Source organism: Lipotes vexillifer, unplaced genomic scaffold (assembly GCF_000442215.2).
Source record: "Lipotes vexillifer unplaced genomic scaffold, Lipotes_vexillifer_v1.1 scaffold1110, whole genome shotgun sequence".
Taxonomy (NCBI): Eukaryota; Metazoa; Chordata; class Mammalia; order Artiodactyla; family Lipotidae; genus Lipotes; species Lipotes vexillifer.
Window position 1 is genome coordinate 95,912 of NW_006769495.1, and position 19,645 is coordinate 115,556.

General features: G+C 35.2%; 1 protein-coding gene across 1 annotated transcript in view; it reads right to left on the reverse strand.

Annotated features, from left to right (window-relative positions):
- The window catches only part of MKLN1 (muskelin 1), a 184,713-nt gene that overhangs the window by 64,964 nt on the left and 100,104 nt on the right, over positions 1–19,645 (reverse strand). Inside the window, exons 7-9 of the mRNA XM_007445636.1 lie at positions 16,928–17,005; positions 13,966–14,031; positions 1,600–1,712 (exon numbers count right to left, since the gene is read on the reverse strand). Of these exons, the coding sequence (XP_007445698.1) occupies positions 1,600–1,712; positions 13,966–14,031; positions 16,928–17,005 (257 nt within the window). The remainder of the gene's footprint in view (positions 1–1,599; positions 1,713–13,965; positions 14,032–16,927; positions 17,006–19,645) is intronic.

A 19,645-nucleotide genomic window follows, 5' to 3' on the forward strand; every position in this document is an offset into this window, starting at 1 on the left:
CCTACACGAGAACAAGACTCATGCTAGTCAACAGGAAGGTGAGTGGCTATGTAGAACAGAGCCAAGTAGTCTCGGAAGCTAATCTAGACTAGCTGACAGTCAGCTGACTCCCAGCACATGAGTGAGCCCAACCAATCTACAGACTTGTGAACAAAATAAATGCTTATTACTATATGCCACTAAAGTTTTGTGGGTGCTTGTAATGTAATATATGGAATGCAGTAGATAACAGAAACAGGGACTGAAGCTAACCATAGGGTTTAAGCAGAGGTGTCACATGGCCAAATGTTTTTTTTTTTTTTAAAGACTGTGCTAATGAATGGACAATAGACCTGGAGATCAACAATGGAAGCAAAAACATTTAAGAAAGAAACCACAAAGTTGGAATTAATGCCAAAAGGAATAGAAAGGAAGAAACATCTGAAACGCAGTACTGAGTGCTAGAACCGGTGGAACTTTAGGCCCTAATTAGATACCCTCAATGAAGAAGAGGGAGGATTTCAGGATGAACTGTAGGCTTCTTGCAAGAATAATTACAAATACAACTAACTCAGATTTAAAATAGTTTAAGAGAAATCAGATATGTATTCTTTTAAGATCTGTCTTTATTTTTGTTGAGGATAAAAATAATCATTTCAGAAAATGGTACTTTAATATTGAAAAGGCAAAGGCCATTTTCACAGGGATAATAAATAGAAATCAGAATTTTAAGATCTCTTTAAAAAGATAAAAACTACCCAAATGATTAACAAAGGAACACACCAAGTAAACAAGAATCTAATTTCCTAAGATTAAAGACATAGCACCAGATTTAAAAAAATGGCCTTCCTAGATTAAAATCAGTGGTTTTGAATTAGGTCTTTTCCTCCCCTTTTCATTTGCTGCTACTACTGTTTTGTTTTAGTTTATTTTTCACCTTGTAATCTGAAATTGCTTAGAGGGAAAAGTACAATAAAAAATTCTATAATGATTAAAAAAATAATATATGAATATGTGCTTTATATCAGGGTATAATTAATTATGCACTTATATAATTAAAAAAATTAAATAAAAGAATGCTGTAAATCCAAGACATCCTATTCACTATGGAAAAGCTTTATGTATATATGTATCAATAGACAGACTCACACATGAATACATACATACAAGTTTAGTTAAAAATAAAATATACATCATTTGTGAAAACTGATAAGATTGTCAAATAGTGAGGGGCCAAAATAGTAAGATAGTGAGGAACCAAAAGCACATTTTTCCAGAGGAAATAAAAATAAGATAAATGTTCAAAATAAGAGTAGAGGTGACAAGAACATAAGAAAAATAATAGTTACAGTTACATTTTAACTAAAGTGGTTAAAAACTAAATTATATTAGATACCCATTTCTATTTATCTCTATAAAATAGATTTGTTCATGTACCAATAGTTGAAGAACCAGGTATAGAAGGTGGAATGCAAGAATACTTAAACCAAACTTGTCACCACAAATTCTTCTGCTATCACTGCTGATAGACATTTACAAAGAATACAAATCATTCAGAAAAAGAAGTGTACGAGCACACCCCTATCGTAATACAGATGGATGAAAAGTCTGAGAACTTGCCTCTTTCTCAGTGTCTCTAGAGATACATGTCCATTGGTTCTCTTTCACACTGTACGCCCAGAAGTCAGCAAGATCTTGTGTTCCATCCCAGCCACCAAACAAATAAACAGTCTCTGTGAAAATTAGAAAAATATGTGCAAAAAAAATAAACAAGAACAAAATTTAAGTATAGGCACCAAGATCAAGCCATTGCTTCTAAGATCATTTAAGAAGGTACATCTAAGTAAACTTTAAAATGAGATTTTTAAACTGGTTAACATTCCAAAATAAATACTAGCATTTCCTAAATATAGGCATACGGAAGGGCTGCTGCAGAACCACTATTTTGAGAGATTTATAAATACAAAGATAACTAGGAGGCATCCCCTAAGATTCAGATTGCATAGGTCCTCAGTGGGTAAAAAGAGTCAGTACTTTTAAAGTGTCCAGGGGGAATCCTGATGTGCAGCCAGTTTAGGAGTTTCTGTGTCAGGCCACAAAACATTTACATTTACCAGCTTCTTAACAAAGCAGCTTCAGATAGTTAAAAAAAAAAGGGGGGCTTCCCTGGTGACACAGTGGTTGAGAGTCCGCCTGCCGATGCAGGGGACACGGGTTCGTGCCCCGGTCCAGGAAGATCCCTCATGCTGCGGAGCGGCTAGGCCCATGAGCCTGCGCGTCCAGAGCCTGTGCTCCGCAGCAGGAGAGGCCACAACGATGAGAGGCCCGCGTACGGCCAAAAAAAAAAAAAAAGGGAAAAGAAAAAAAAAAGAAATCCCAAAGAAATATACAGTGCAAAATATAACATAAAGCTATCTAGCTACTTCTGAAAAAACTTCACATTAAAACTGTTTCCTATTACAATACAAAAAACAATGGTTAGGGCTTCCCTGGTAGTGCAGTGGTTGAGAGTCTGCCTGCCAATGTAGGGGACACGGGTTCGTGCCCCAGTCTGGGAAGATCCCACATGCTGCGGAGCGGCTAGGCCCGTGAGCCATGGCCGCTGAGCCTGTGCGTCCAGAGCCTGTGCTCTGCAACGGGAGAGGCCACAACAGCGAGAGGCCCGCGTACCGCAAAAAAACAAAAACAAAAACAAAAACGAAAACAAAACAAACAAAAAAAACAATGATTAAAACTAGCTGTGAGTTAAAGTTAGATATCTTAAGAATAAAGTGATGCATAGCCTTGATATTCCCATGGAAACTGGGGGAAATTTTTCCAAATATATTATGCTAGATTTAACTCCTCAGAAATCAACTTTTAAGTCATTCTAGGTATCTTGAGGATTTGGTTTCTTCTAATTCTGAAATGTCTATTATACCTATGGACTTTATCATGTGATAAAACATTTCTTGCTCAGTGACCAGTGAAAATTTTTACCTTTCTTTATAAAATAATAGTGCCTTTCCTTTCTTCAAATATTTCTTCCCTTTGTAAATATCTTATGTCTACTTGTTATACATGCCTACCATTTTTTTAAGTTAAATATAATACATTACAGGAAAACTATAAAGCCATCTACACTCTCTGACATGCCCTAGGCCAATATATGCAGAGACTGTCATCTAAATTACAACCCATCATGAAGGGTTGAAATGCACCTGGAAATACTGTAACACTACTTAAGAAAATTCTTGCCATTCAGAGATGTCTTATAAGAGATTTTTGTCATATTTTCATATAATTTCAAACTCTAAGTGAATTTTCTAAGTGAAAGAACCTAGGGGAAATTAAAACAATGCTTCCAGATAAGAACAGACCACTGGAACAGTTCTAGTGCTAACTGGGAAATCAGGTATAGGTCACTTAACTTGCCTGGGTCCTGATTTTTTCATTTACAAACTCTCAGTGTGGTGGTAAAGTTCTTCATATATAAGTTACATGAAAACATTCTGAAGGCTGTCAAGCATGAACAGCATTTCTACCTTTAAAACATGCACATATACACAAAATACTTTGTAGTTACTAAGTACCATTGATGCAATAAAAACAGTATTATTGTATATTTCCATGTCTAACCCAGTACCTAGAACACTTTGGGCTCTATATAAATGTGAAATAATGGAAACTATTAGAAAACTGCCATCTCTCAGAAGTATAAAACAATCCATTATCATTAGTTAAGTAACATTCTGTTTCCCAAATGGCACACAGTAATGCCCAGATACTGAGAATTCTACAGGAAAAAAATTAAAGAATTTTCATCTGACTTAAAAATTATTTGCCAAGCCCTCACTATAAATGCAATTAACCCCATTAAATTCTGAAGCCTGGAGAGGGAGGGGGTATATAAGTAAAATAGCAATAGCAATTGACCTTTTGTTTTACAGTGTTTCTGGGCACCCTTTGGATAAGGTTACCCTGGTTCACTAACTTTAATAACCCTTCCTCTTGGGATCTGGGTTCTCAATGTTCTTTCTGAAAAGCAGGTCTCTTTGTACGCATAAATTCTCACAGCAAAGAAAACCCACATTTCCACAACAGCCTCATTGATAGCTGAGCAAAATAAAATCTGGCACAGAGCAAGCATCCCAATGGAATTAATCCAAGATGTCATTCTTGTTCGTGAATGCTTTGTGGTCCCAGTTAAATAGTAAAACTGAATGAATCAGATGGTAACAGGACCCTTTGACATACCTGAATGAAATGTATAACAAAATTTTAATTAAATCATCTAATCATTTAAGTTAAATCATTCAGGAATGAAATATTATCCAAACACCAGCAAAAATATTATTTAATGCATAAAGGATATCAAAAACTTTTAAAGATTATAGAAATAATCAGACAAAACTGTAGTGAGAAGAAAGTAGAAAAAAGAAAATGCTATTATTTGCAACATGGCAGTAGCTTGGTTTACGATGTCCACTCTCATGCTTATAGGTTATATAACAATTCATGCACATCCCTAGGGCAGTACAATCCTCCTCATGCAGCAGCCCTTTCTCTGTATTTTTTCTTAAAGGAGCACAAGCTACAGAGGCTATTTCTCCCAGACTCACTGAAATGTTCACTCAACATTTTTTGAGTACTAATCTGAATTGGCAAGGCACTTTAGAGAATAAAAATAAAAAGAAGACATCATCCCTACCCTCAAGGAGCTTACAATTTAGTGAAGAATATAAAACAAGTACATTAATCACCATAATGCAATGTAGACTAAGTGCCGTAAGAAAGGTAAAAAAGCACCACGGGGGTTCAAAAAAGGGAAGAGAATATACCAGATTGAGGGGGACTCAGGAAGATTTCATGGTGACAGTGGTATCTGACCTATGCATCAGAAAGTGGCTTTGCTGGTAGAATGAAGGAAAGAGAAGAGGACTTTTCAAGCAGGGTAAAAAGTAACACAAGGGTACAGAGACAGAAAAACACACAAAAAGTGTTTTAAAAGACACAGAATCTAAAGTCAGGCAGATCTTGGATGGAACTGCAGCTCTATCACCACAGCTGTGTGACCAACACCAAATTCCTTAACCACTGGTTTCCTCAGCTCTAAAATGGCACAGAGTACCTATCTCCTAAAGCTACCATGAGAATTAAATAATGCATGCACAGTGGTGAAAACTGTGTGGTGAATAAACACACTGTTCATTTTAAAAGGACAAAAAAAAAGTAGTGGAGTGGAGGTAAGTTAAAAAGACAGGTAGTGGCCACATCATGAAATGGGTTAAATGACAATATAAAGGTTTTGAACTCGACTCCACAGACTGTACAGTATTAAATAGCAACAGAAGATTTTAAGCAGAGATGTGACATGGTCAGATCTGAACTTGCAGCATATAGGACTTACTGAAAAGGAGGAGCCAGGGAAACAGAAAGATCGGAAATAAAGTGACCAATAATAGCCTGTGTTCAAGATATCAACCCAATTTCATTCTCAGAGACTAAATGAATCAATCACCAATCAATCAATCAGTTATTACTCAGGCCACAAAAGCTAAAATGCAACCAGTCTTTTTTACAGGTCTTTTTTCGTATCAGTACTAAATAACCCCTACAACTACTTACTACCAATAGTACTAATCTATAAATCTTATATACACTAAGAAAAAGGTAGAAATGTTAACACATCAGTATCTTCACACCATTTTGCACAAAGAAGCAGGCTTTTTATTTTATGAGCCCAACTGCAATATCTATCCTCCTCCTCTGATTCTTAGGGGTAAATCAGACTATGCTGATTGCATAATCCTCCACAAGATGGCACACTATTTTCATAATTAAATCCATCTTTCCACTTTGAAATAGTATAGAATGCATATACTATGCACTGACATAACATGGGCCCAACCTTAGATAAAATTCAAGTGTCAAAAAGAAGAGGTAGGTGGAGGGTTACTAGGCTTGTAAAAGAGGTTAGCTTAATTCCTAGTTTAATGCAGACACTAAGAGAAAAACAAATGAAATTAAAAAAAAAACTTTTAAGAAACACAAATTTATATTCAAAACAAAAATGAACCCTGTCAGGACATTTAGTTTAAGAGTTTAATCCTTCTGAAAGTGTAGTTCATAGGACATTAGATTGACATTAGAATTTCTGAAGGGAAGAATAAGTTAGAAGGGGAAAGATATTTTATGTGCTCTTTAACCTTACCTTCTTTAGCCATTGCCTTGAACTCTCAAAACCCAGCAGATTATCAACTGGATTCATCTGTCTCTCTTTTTAAAAAGAGCTATATTTCTTTCTTTCTTTTTTAATTGGTGAATTTTTGTGTAGCCTTTTTTTTTTTTAGTTAATTTATTTATTTTTGGCTGCGTTGGGTCTTTGTTGCTGCGCGCGGGCTTTCTCTAGTTGCCCTGAGCGGGGGCTACTCTTCCTTGCAGCGCACGTGCTTCTCATCGCCGTGGCTTCTCTTGTTGCAGAGCACGGGCTCTAGGCGTGAGGCACTCAGGCTCAGTAGTTGTGGCTCATGGGCTCTAGAGCGCAGGCTCAGTAGTTGTAGCACACGGGCTTAGATGCTCCGTGGCATGTGCGATCTTCCTGGACCAGGGCTCGAACTTGTGTCCCCTGTATTGGCAGGCGTATTCTTAACCACTGTGCCACCAGGGAAGTCCCGAGAGCTATATTTCTTACATAAGGCTATGATTACAAAACTAGAGACTGATCTTTTGGGTGAATTCAACATATGGTTGTAATTTCCCTGCTAAAAGGTTGTATTTTCTGCCTATGACAATATACTTTGTATTAGGGCTATATTTTAGAATTCCTTTCTGATAACTGTATGAAAGAAAAAGATTCGTGTCATACGTAGCTACAGAAATACAGCCATATGAATATATTTGTATTTAAAAACTAAAACCCATGTTTACCTACTTTCTTCAACAGCTTTTTTAAAGAATATCAAGGAAAACCATTATGTGGCATTAAAAAAAAAAAAAAGAAAGCACTTTACAAATAATTTAGTACAGTCAGAGAGGTTCAGATTTCCACAGAACGGTTCTTTCAAGTGACAAGCAACTTCTTTTATAGATACCAAACACTGGGATTTTGCCTAAATCTTACTACCTATTCTGCTTGAGAGAGAGAAAAAGGCTGGTACCGTAGGTTCTTAAAATTCAATGAGAGTTGAACAAAGAATTGCCTGGTACCATGGATATTTTAAGTTTTCATCTGGACAGACTTCCACACTGAAGCAAAACAGACATGCCTTTTTCTCTTTCTATTAGCCTTATTTTACCAAGAGTTGAAACCCAATTCAGAGTTGAATAACCTAAGTAGAGAAATGCCAGGTATAGGAATAAATCAATAAAATTAACATACACTCCCAAGTAGGACAAAATACTACATTCCTTCTCTACTACATTCAATACAATACTACATTCTTCTCTGGTAAGAATAATAGAATTCACTTAGGATAGAAGAAAGCTTTGAAAAATCAGAGTAAAATTTATGCTACCATGTACTTTTTAAAATGGTGAGTCTATCCTTAGAGCTGTAGCAAAATGAAAAAAATATCTACAGACTGAAAAAGGAAAAGAAAATTCAGGGACTATTAATTTTTAATATTTAAGAAAACAAGATAAATGAAACAGTGGGAAGCAATAATTGCTTCGAAATACAAGTCACCTTAAAGAAGCTGAAATGAGCTCTATGAAGTTTCAGTCTAGTGAAATACCTGGCACATTGGAAGCACTCAATAAATGTTAGCAATTATTAGGTCAGGTATTGTTCCTCACTCTTTATATCTGCAATAGCTTTTAATAAGGATGTAAAGGAATCAACTATGTTTTTCAATTTCAGTTTATGGTATTTTATAAGTGAAGTGATATGCTTTATTAGTATTTATGTATTTAAAATTTGCTGAGGTCTCAGGACTTAGCCCTCACAATCTATACTGTCTTTTCTGTTTTCCCCTATCACACCTGAGATTTTCACTGTATCTTCCGCATTAGAAAACTAAGAACCACTATAGTAACAGCAGCAAAAACATGGGCTTTGGAGCCAGACAGTCCTACAGACCTGTGTTCAAATCCCAGCTCCACAGCCCTGGACACAGCACGACCTATTCTGTAAAATGAAGGTATCTACCTTTTCAGTTGTAAATGAAACGTATGAACATATAAAAGTGCTAATCCCAATCTCTACATGTAGTAGGTATTTAGTAAATATTATTACTCCTCAGGTTAAAAAAAAAAAGTTTTAGTCTAGTGAAGATGTTCTTAACTCGTTAATGATCTGAATTTATGGATTCTCTTCCAGAAAAATGTACATACAAAGAAAATTTTGTATATAACTTCAACAGATTAAGAGCCCTTGCTTAGGAAACCTTCAAATTGCATATTTAAAATAAGGACTGGGCTTCTCTAAACTGTATTTCACTACTTAGGCACCAACCTTATAAAGACAGAACTTATAGTTTCTTCAAATTCTACTTGGGGAAAGTCACTCTACTACTAAATCAACCTAATCCTTAACGAAAAAGTTCTTAAAATGAATTTTAATATTTTTTCCTAAAAATCTAAAAGTATATTTATCCTTTCCTTTCTAAGACATCAATAAGGGCAATATATACAAAAGATGAAACAATTATACCAAAATACAATTAGTTAGTTAGAACGTGGAATTATGAGTGAGATATTTTTTCCCTCAACACAGCACTGCTTTTCATGTTTTAAATTGCTTTTCAAAAATTTTTAAATTGTTTAAAAATATTTCCACTGTGAGATTCTGTCAAAAAAACAAACATAAAAGAAAGATCTCTAAATTTACATCAAATTCTCTCAGCAGAACTAATCAGTATATATTTGTAGATTAGTATGTTGCATATAAAAATACATATTATATAAATAATATATATCGATACGTATAAGACATTATTTCATTTAACTCTCACGGCAACTTAATTTATTATTCCTGTTTTTATTGTCATTATAACTCATTCAAGATCAAACAAAAAGTCCGTGGTAAAGTCAGGATTGAAATCCAGATATGTCTCTCTCTCTCTCTCTCACACACACACACTTCCTTCCCACACACTCAACCTCCAACCACTATATTTAATTGTTATATCAGTAAGCCTGGACTAGAAAAGGTTCTTTCAGAGACTTAACAAGAAATACAACTTTGAAGATGATTAAAATCAACCTGATGATAGCAGTTATAAGACTCTGGTACATAAATGATGAAATAAAAGTATATGAAACCACCTTGGTAAATTATGCTATTAATAATTTTACAATAGAAGTAGAATTTCTAGAGAAAAAAATCCCAAAGATATCCCAGATTCTGCTCCTACACCCAAATTAAATTCAGAAAGCACCAACTGTTACCCTAAAAAAATGCAAAGTCTACGTAACCTTTAATTTTTCTACCTAGATCCCAAGGTAATAAGAACTACAGCTTTTTTTTTTTTTTTTTTTTTGCGGTACATGGGCCTCTCACTGTGGGGGCCTCTCACTGTTGTGGCCTCTCCCGTTGTGGAGCACAGGCTCCAGATGAGCAGGCTCAGTGGCCATGGCTCACGGGCCCAGCCACTCCACGGCATGTGGGATCTTCCCGGACCGGGGCCCGAACCCGTGTCCCCTGCATCGGCAGGCGGGCTCTCAACCACTGCGCCACCAGGGAAGCCCAGAACTACAGCTTTAAGGAAATATAGTCTATATACTAGAAAAGAACAAACAGAATCACCAGAAAATTTAAATATATTAGAGTATAACCAATAATATAAATTCACCTCAGAAAAATATTAGCATATTACAACAAATGACATCATGACACAATCCACTCATCAAGGTTTAAAGCAATATCAGAGTGTAGTTTCCAAGTAAATACTTTTCTTTCAACTCGAAGGAAAATGGATTTTAAAATTTTGATTCAGTTCAACAAATATTCAGTACACACTCCATACCAGGCTTTGTGGCCATAAAAATAGATAATGCAAGATTCTTGTCTTTCCCCAGTCAATAAGAATATTGCGGATGGGAGGTAGAAAGGAGAAAGCTGAATAGAGAGGAATGGGATACATAACACCTACACAAGCAACTCTAAAACAATTTGGAAATCATTATAGTAAAAATAATAGTATGAACAAAGTGCTATGTAAATACAGAAAGGGAAATGATTATTCTGCCTGGACCTGTCTTCCTGAACCCCAAACAATATATCTAAAGGCTTACTTGACGTATCTATATACTTGAATGTCTAACTGGCATCTCAACCTGTCTAAAAACAAGTTGCTGAACAACCCACCATATTTAATCCACTTGTTTTACCCATCTTAGGGAATGGCTATGCTATTTTCCCAACTACTCAGGTCAAAACCTTGAGTCATTCATTACTCGTTTCACTCACACCTCATATCCAATCCATCAGTAAATCCTGTCAGCTGTATGTGACAACTTCAAAAATACATCCCAAATCTGACCAATTCTCAACACTGTGATCACCACTCTAGTAAAAGCCAATGCTATCATCACTTCTCTGGTAAGGAACTGCCTCCTTAAAGGTCACTCTGCTTCTGCCCTTCACCCAATTTGTTTTGTTAAAATGAAAAGTCAGTAACATTTCTCAAAACCCAACAATATTTTCCTTTAATCATCTCACTATGAGTAAAGGTTAAAGTTCTTACAAAAGAACTCAACACAACTGCCCCTCACTACCTCTCTGACTTTATCACCTTTACTCTCTTCCTCACCCACCTTATATCTAGCAACAAATAATCTGGAAAAAAAACAAGAGTAGAGGAAAGGTGGGCAAGAGTTTACTTTGGAAACACTATTATTTCAACAATGAATACCACTTACACAGAGCAAGGAATTTCATTTGAAATTTTATATGAATACCAGCAGTATTTACTTACCATGTAATGTCAAAACTCAATAGAAATATTTAACCCTTTAAAAATATATAGGTAATGAATCTTCCCAATAAACTCCACAAAGGCAGACAAAAATATTACATACCATTTCAAGAGTATCATGGGCCTCCTTAAAGCCCATTCATGAAGCCTCATCTAAGAAAACAAGGAAATACTAAAAGGATAGAGCATGGTGATAGAAAGGAATATATAGACAGCAATGGTTAGCTGAAACGAAAGAGTCGGAATGCCAGGGTATGGCAGTTACTAGACTTTTGAATGGCATTTTAAAAATTCCTTTTGTTTTCTCTTGATATAGCAGATTCCTGGATTACCCACCCTCACAACCAGACACCTGTTTAAACTTAACTTAAACCACTATTCTAGAGTCTTATGAAAGTTCAAAGCTTTTTCTGACTTGGTTGAGTCCTAGGGCATCTTTCCTTACATTTCTCTCTGCTTCCAGACACGTGAATCCTCAGAAGCTGCATTTCTCCTCTATCTCAATCTGGATCCCAACCCTAATTGCATCACCAGTTCATTTATATATATGTATAAAGAATTCCATACCAATATGTTTTACACACCATCCCTATAACTCATACTCCCTATTACTCATATAAAGGATCATCTGAATGTGGTTAAACCCCTTCAACTTCATCGTTCACATAGTACTGTTTCCACACTATAAGTGGTAATGGTAACATATTGACCATCAAGCTCACTTGAGCTATGGACAACTTTATATTAACTATCATGATTATTTAGTTTTACCAGACTTTAAATTTTTGGTTCCTGTTAAAGGTTCAAAGTCTCATTTAATCATCACACATGGACCTAAATAAAGCTTGACCCAGCATTCAGAAAGTTTGGGGGGGTGGAAAAAAAGCACTGAAACAGATACAAAATGGCTCTAAATAAAAATCCCTCTACTGATGGCTAAGTCCCTAAATTTCCTATAGTAGAAATATTTGCTTAAAAATATATTCACAAAGTATTTTTATTACATTTTTATCAACTAGTGCTCATACAGAAGTATGGATACTGATCAATTTTTCATTGTAGACCTTTGTCAACCTATAATAAAGCCTCAGAAACTATGAGAGATTATGCCTTTAATGGTTCCATCTGGAATATATCCCATGCCTATAGTCATTCTCACTTATTTACAATGGCTTACTTTAAGTCACTGCTTTCTTATAATTATTGTTTCTAAAGCAAACCAAGTAAATACTGAAACAACCCTTTTCCTCTCCTTGAAATATTTTTTTAAAGGGAATGGGGATAAGGACCTTGAGTCTGCTGAAACCCTGCCCTTAATGCATAAAACCAAGATATTACAGGAAAATATGTGGACCTTTATCACTACATGCTGTATTTTACTTCAAGGATCACTGACCTGAAAAGTCAGCATTTAATCGTCAATGACTCTGCTCACACAAAGTTCTGTCAGGATATTTGCCTATCATTTGAATCTTCTCATTTTCCATCCTCAAATGTCATGGATTACAAAAAAAGAGAAAAACTTTCTCTTTTCTTACACATTTATTTTACCTATTTTATACAGTCCATATTCCATAATAAGCAACACAGTAAGCACTATGAAAATTCCTTCTGCTCCCTGATAAGGTGAACTTTAAATGTTAAAGTAAACCACATTACTTTTGCATTTAAGGAAAACAGCATTTTGTCTAGAAAATTTAAGTAGTTTTTCAACACTCTTTTTTAGTATTTTATTAGCAATTAAAAAAAAAGAATTTAATAGTATTTTCATCATGACTGAGAAAAAGAAGAACAGCATTATAAATTCCACTGTATGTTCAAAAGAGGAGAAAAGCTACTGTAGACAATCTAAACACAAGTTTTCAACTCTTTTTTTATACCGTATTTAATTTTGGATTAAAAAAACCAATTTCTGTATAGATCTGGTTCTTTGAGAAATAAGCATGTGTGTATTTACTGAACTCTCAGGTAGAAAAAAAGATGTTTAGGACTCTACAGCTGAGTCAAGCCTATTTTTGTGGGAAGGAAGGGGTCTGGGAAGAGGGTCCAAGATAAGGAAAGCAAATTCCTATGCCTCAAAATGAATCTTTTCCAAATAGACCCTAATAATACTCCCAAACAAACTCACAGGTTACTACACAAATTTAGCAGTTAATTGTAAATATAATAATTCCTCCTTTTACTTACAAAACATTTGTGAAAATACATTAATGCCTAGATGATTATTATCTGCATTGCAATAATCTTAGTAATTAAAATGAGTCAAAAAAACCTTATTCCTGAAGCACTATTGTCAGCATAATACAATAATAGAACACAGTTTTTATTACACTTGGAAAAAGTAAAATATTATTTGGGTGGATACTGGCATTGTATGTAGTAAAGTTTTCTAAAACCAAATAATAAAATTATACAAAATTCTTGGCATTATTTGCTTTTCAAGATGGTAGTTTGAAACCTATTATAATTTTAGCATTAACCTCTAAATATAATGGTATTTAAGCTGTTCTAGGCTGTAGAAACCTAAGCAAAATTTTCAGTATCAAGTTTCAGAATAAAATTAAAAAGAAGACTAACTAAAACAAATTATTTATAGGCTTGTGGATGGTGTTTAGCAATTTATGCATCTACCAACACTTAGGCTACTTAATTTTATATTCTCTCCCTCTAAAATATATCTTAATTCTCTTTTACTGCAACAATTCCCATATTACGGCATTAAAATATAAATGCACTAAAAATCCAGAAATACTCCACAGTATACTATGGAAATCAAATACATATAAAACTACACACACACACACACACACACACACACACACACACACACACACACACCTCTAAAGGGCTGCACATTACATTTCTTTTAGGTTATCTAATTTCATTTGTGCAGCAGCCTCCCCTCCCTGACGTGCCATTGCCTAGTTTAGGTTATTACCTGTAGATAATGCCTATTTTCTTTGCTACTTGGTTATGGCCAATGACATTTAACTTGGTAAAGAATGGAAAGAAGTACATTTATGAGTACCTGATATTTAAATGTATAATTTTTTTAAAGAATTTGCTTTCCATTCCAAGTAGTCCTCACCTGTTTGAACATCAATAACCATCTGATGGCCTCCTCTCATTCCTGGTCGGTTATCTTCTCCATCACCTGAAGCAGAAACAATATTTTCTTTAAAGAAATACCACAGAACAACTGCATATCCAGAGTAACTTCATTCATAAGTCTGTAATGAGTAGTGAAAATAACACACACTTATTCTTTCAATATTAAGAATAAGAGGACTCGTAAGAGACATAATATGACATAACTAAGTTTATAATAATTATCTTGCTCTTTTTTTCTAATTGCTTTCAGGCTCTTAATGCAACTGGAAGCTACTTTCAACTTATTTAGGACCAATGCCATAAATCAGCAAAGACACAGGATATTCCACAAAAACGTAAAATCTCTAAACTAGTGAAGTGACAAAATGAAGATGGAAAACAATCACAGAACTAGATCACAGGTCTATAACTCCAGGCATGGTTTATTAGTATAATGAGCAGTTTTAAAGTTCATAAAACCAGCTACTGAAAACTAAGATGCTATCAAGTTTTACATTAATGATAATTTCATCACTGTATTAATTTTGCGCCAATATTTCAAAAATCATCTCCCACATAATCTACCAACTATTTTATTTGAGTAGTACTGTCTGACAAAATATAAGATTTGCTTCCCTTTGATTCTTATTTACATCACAAAGCTTAATGGGCAGGTTTAAATATAATCAGTGAAAATTTTAAACCTCTGAAGGAGAAATTATTGTTTAACTTATATTTATCTTATTTTATATCAGATCTTTTATATATGAAGATATAACTTAATTTCAATGGTTCAAAAGGTTACAGGATTCTAATGCCTTACTTGATGTAAACCAGAAAACCTGAGGTTTTCTTTGTAACTCTCCCATTAACTGAAATACATTACTTTAGGTAATAACTTGCCCTGTATCAGCTTTCTCCTATGTAAAATAGGGAACATCCAACTTTTTTTTTAATTGTGTTTTTTAGGTAAAGGGCATTTTTATTTTTATTTTTTATTTATGTATTTTTTGGCCACGCCATGTGGCATGCGGGATCTTAGTTCCCCAGCCAGGGATCAAATCCATGCCCCATGCACTGGGAACCCAGAATCTTAACCACTGGACTGCCAGGGAAGTGCTGGGAACATCCAAAGTTTTACTAATTCCACAGGGGTATTATGAAAAAGACCGAAATGTCAGTTCTTGTATACTATAAATAAGATGCAAAACTGAAGCCGCATTCAAGCACTAATCATTCAGAAGTTTCCTGCAAATTCTTTCTCCTTTTAATAGCTAGGTTTAGAATTTATAGCTCATTATTGTTGAAGTTTCTCCCTTTTTTTCCTTCTTCCCCCAATTAGTAAAGTCAGTATTACCACTTTCAAGAACAGATTAAGAGGGAATTCCCTGGTAGCACAGTGGTTAAGAATCCGCCTGCCAATGCAGGGGACACGGGTTCAATCCCTGGTCTGGGAAGATCCCACATGCCGCGGAGCAACTAAGCCCGTACGCCACAACTACTGAAGCCCGCGTGCTCTAGGGCCCACATGCTGCAACTACTGAAGCCTGAGCGCCTAGAGCCCACGCTCTGCAACAAGAGAAGCTACCCCAATGAGAAGCCCGTGCACTGCAACGAAGAGTAGCCCCTGCTCACTGCAACTAGAGAAAGCCCACGTGCAGCAATGAAGACCCAATGCAGACAAAAAAAATAAATAAATTTAAAAAACAGGGACTTCCCTGGTGGTGCAGTGGTTAAGAATCCAGCTGCCAATGCGGGCAACACGGGTTCAAGCCCTGGTCTGGGAAGATCCCACATGCCGCAGAGCAACTAAGCCCGTGTGCCACAACTGCTGAGGCTGCTGCGCTCTAGAGCCCGCAAGCCACAACTACTGAGCCCATGCGCCGCAACTACTGAAGCCCGCACACCAGAGCCCATGCTGCACAAAGAGAGAAGCCACCGCAATGAGAAGCCCGCGCACTGCAACAAAGAGAAGCCCCCACTTGCCGTAACTAGAGAAAGCCCGCGTGCAGCAAGACCCAACGCAGCCAAAAATAAATAAGTAAAATAAAAATTTAAAATAAATAAATAAAAAAGACAGATATTTGATCATTAAAAAAAAGAACAGACTGTCAGTAGGTTTGCATTTTATATATTTAATCCATTAGTTTTCAAATATAATTGTCTGCTACAACATGCACTTCTGAAGAAAATTACCTCATATATGACTGATAAAGCAGGGAAATGATGCTTATATAACTCAGAAATCATGGAGGTTCATAAGCAATTTTCTCCAGTATATTAATGTTTAACACTATTTGAGGAAAGCTTTCTCACACTTAAAATGAAGGCTTTAGCAATGTATGAAGACCACAGGAGGAGGTCTTCAGCTTGAGGGTCTACAGCTCAAAGAAAGAAGCATGAGCCCCAGGGTTTAAAGCTCCAAAATCACTGTGATGCTCAATATAAATGCCTATATTTAACTGTACTAGTATTTATTTTTATTAGAATTGTTATTTTTTATTATTAGTATCTGGTTATATTATTAGTTTTTATCATTAGTTTTTATTATTAGTATCTGATTATAAAGTTCCACAGATTTAGAATGGTATGTCCCACTTCTACTTCTCTCATAAGCCCTATTAGCTTTTGTGAGCAATTCTGCAGAACTTAAGGTTTTTCAGGGACACGTTTGGGATTACAACACAATAGCCTATAATTTTATAGTGTCTCTATAAAAGCAGTTTATGATGGTATTCTGTGTAAAAAATGCCCAACCTTCTGTTATAGCAATAAAACAAAAGGTTTAAAAGAAAAATTTAATATAATAAGCTTCCTCTGCCATCTAGTTGAGGAACCTATGTCTTGTTCTAAACACCTGCCTTTCGTTAATAGGGTACAGTGAAATTTGAGCTACCTTCGGATACATGAAACTGGGACATTAAAGGAAAAGCACCCACAACCTAGAAGGTAGGACTTACCTTTGGTACTTTTCGGAATGATTTGACTCCATCGTGGCTTATATTCCTGTTGACTGATATACTGATTGAACAAGCCATCTGCAAATATCAAAGAAAGAGAGAATTACACCTTAACAGCTTACACTTTTTATTACAGCAAAAAAGACCAAAATGTAGAAGCCTACATTAAAGAAAATTACTAATATGTCACTAATACAATAGCACATTTTCATAAAATATGTGTCAGTTCAGTTTTTATGCTACCTCAAATATAAATAGCAAAGTATTAGTTGACACAACCATGTAAACGAATTGTTTTAGTGGCAGCTCATACTAAACTTATTAAGTTTCCCCCATTTTTGTACTACTATACAAAAAAGCTAGAGAAGGAAATGAGAGCTCCAACAACTTTGGCCTAGGCCCTTGTATCTTCAGGAAAAAACCCAACTAATCCTTTAAAGTGAAAATACCATTTTTAGAGTTTTCTTTAAGTACAAAACTACATAGAGATAAAAGTACCAGTAATAGTAATAGTATATTTATTGAATACTAAATGTTAGAATCTGTGCTATCTTATCTGATTGAATTCTAAAAAACAGCCTTATGAATTGGGCATTATCATCTTCATTTTACAGATGTGGAAATGCATATTTAGAGAAATTAATGAATTTAACCCAAATCACACAGCTCTTGAGTGGTGGGGCTGGGACTCATGTTTCACTATGCTTTACTTACTTCATTAATAAATTCTAAATCTCCTTCTTAAGAGGAGTTGTTACAGTACAGTAACTAGTTGTTACACTAGGTACTACTATGGTCATGGGGACTGAACTCCCCACATACATTCATTCTACCCCAAATTATTATCAAGTCCTAATCCTGTGCCCCTCAACAAAGATTAGTTTAAGAATGGTATGAAACACAATTCTGGCTAATGAAACATGAGGATCTCTGGCGGGGGGGTTGGGGGGGCCTTCAAGGAAATGTTTCCCTACTTTTAAATGACTCTACAGAGAAGAAGAATGTACTTTTGTTCCTCTGGAAATGTTCAGAATCTGTATGCAAATGTACATCCCTGCTATAGCCCATTTGTAGAGGTCTGATAATGAAATCAACTCTATAATGATGACAGGGCAGAGAGAGATTAAGAAAGTGGGTCACTGAATTGACTAACCATGAAATTTACCTTATCTCTGGACTTCTTGTTATATGATAAAATAACATTTCCTTACTTTTTAAACTAGGGTTTTCTCTGACATGAACCCAAACAGATTATAATTTATAGAGTTACCCTTACTATAAATTTTGTCATTTGACTCTAATTTCAATCTGAATAAAGGATTCCCTTTTGCTTCATTTAGTCACTGAAAGCAAATACTTTTCCAAAGAATTTATAAGTAAAACTGTCTGTTCTCTGTGACTTGTATACTTGCCAGAGACTGCGTAATTTACAAAAACCTCCCTAATCTCTTTCTTTTCTGGGTAATTATGAAACTCAGTGGTAACCACACCCTTCAGCTTTCAAGTCTTTCCAGATGGCTTTAACTGAAAACCTCTATCCCATAAACTCATCTAGTTTCTTTTTTTCTTTGCCCATGGGACTTTTAAAAATTCTTGCAAAAAGAAAGTTCTCTCCTCTTAAATAAGCACTCACAAATTAGCATTTATGTTTTAATTGTTAAAGTAAGGGGAACAAGTGGATTCACAACTTATTTTAGTGTTTCTATCATATCACCTACTCCCCCATGGGCTTTTCTGACAATTCTTGCCCCATCCAGCCTACTCTGGCCAATACTGGTTTCCCATTACAAGAGCTGGAAATCTTTTCTTTTTTCAGATAAAATGTTGTGGGGCTCCTATTAATAGTAATGATAAGATGATAATAAAATATTAATCATAAATTTAGTATTATACAGAAGTAAAACACAGTAATTAAATTTTATTCCATTTTGTGAAAGGCACATAAAAGTTAAATGATCCTTTTTAAAAACCTTAAACAGAGAAGATAAAATTAATCAATATAAACAATGATTTTAAAATATTAATTCCACATAATGGCTAACTGAAGAGGAGAGAGAGAAAAAAGTAAAGATGGGAGTATATGGAGATGGGTAGAAAACTGAGGGAGATAAGAAAACTCAAGACATGAAAAATACAAAGCAAAATTAGAATTAGAAAAGTAATAAATTTCATACTTTTTAATAGTGCCCAATTGCCATATTACTAAAGTGTCCCATACTAGCTAGTTACACGACTTTTGATAAGTCAAGCAAGTTCCTCATCTGCAAAACTGGTGTTTAAGAGTTGGATAGGGCCTGAGGTTCCTTCCACATTGTGGCATACTAGGGTCCCACCACTGTTAGAACCAATATATTTACTCGAACTGTGTGTGTCTGGCTGATCCCACCTATGTTCATCTTAGAAAAGTCTCCATCTCCTCTTTCCCCTTAAGTCTTCTGTGACTATTCTGAAAAAGAAATCACAATCCACTGGGGGAAATTCTTCTAAGAGCTCCTAAGGCAGTAATCACAGGAAATAATCTGATGGATGACCCCATTCCTGATCTTTAAAGTCATTCTGAACACTGCAAGGTAAAATTAAATTCTCTAATTGTTTCTTCAACTAATCCTTCTATCCCCACTCTTAACTAACCTGAAAAACTTACAAATACTCTACCCATCAAGAGCTTCACAGTTTCTCTTCTATCAAACACAACTGTCCTATGAAAATATTGTCAGG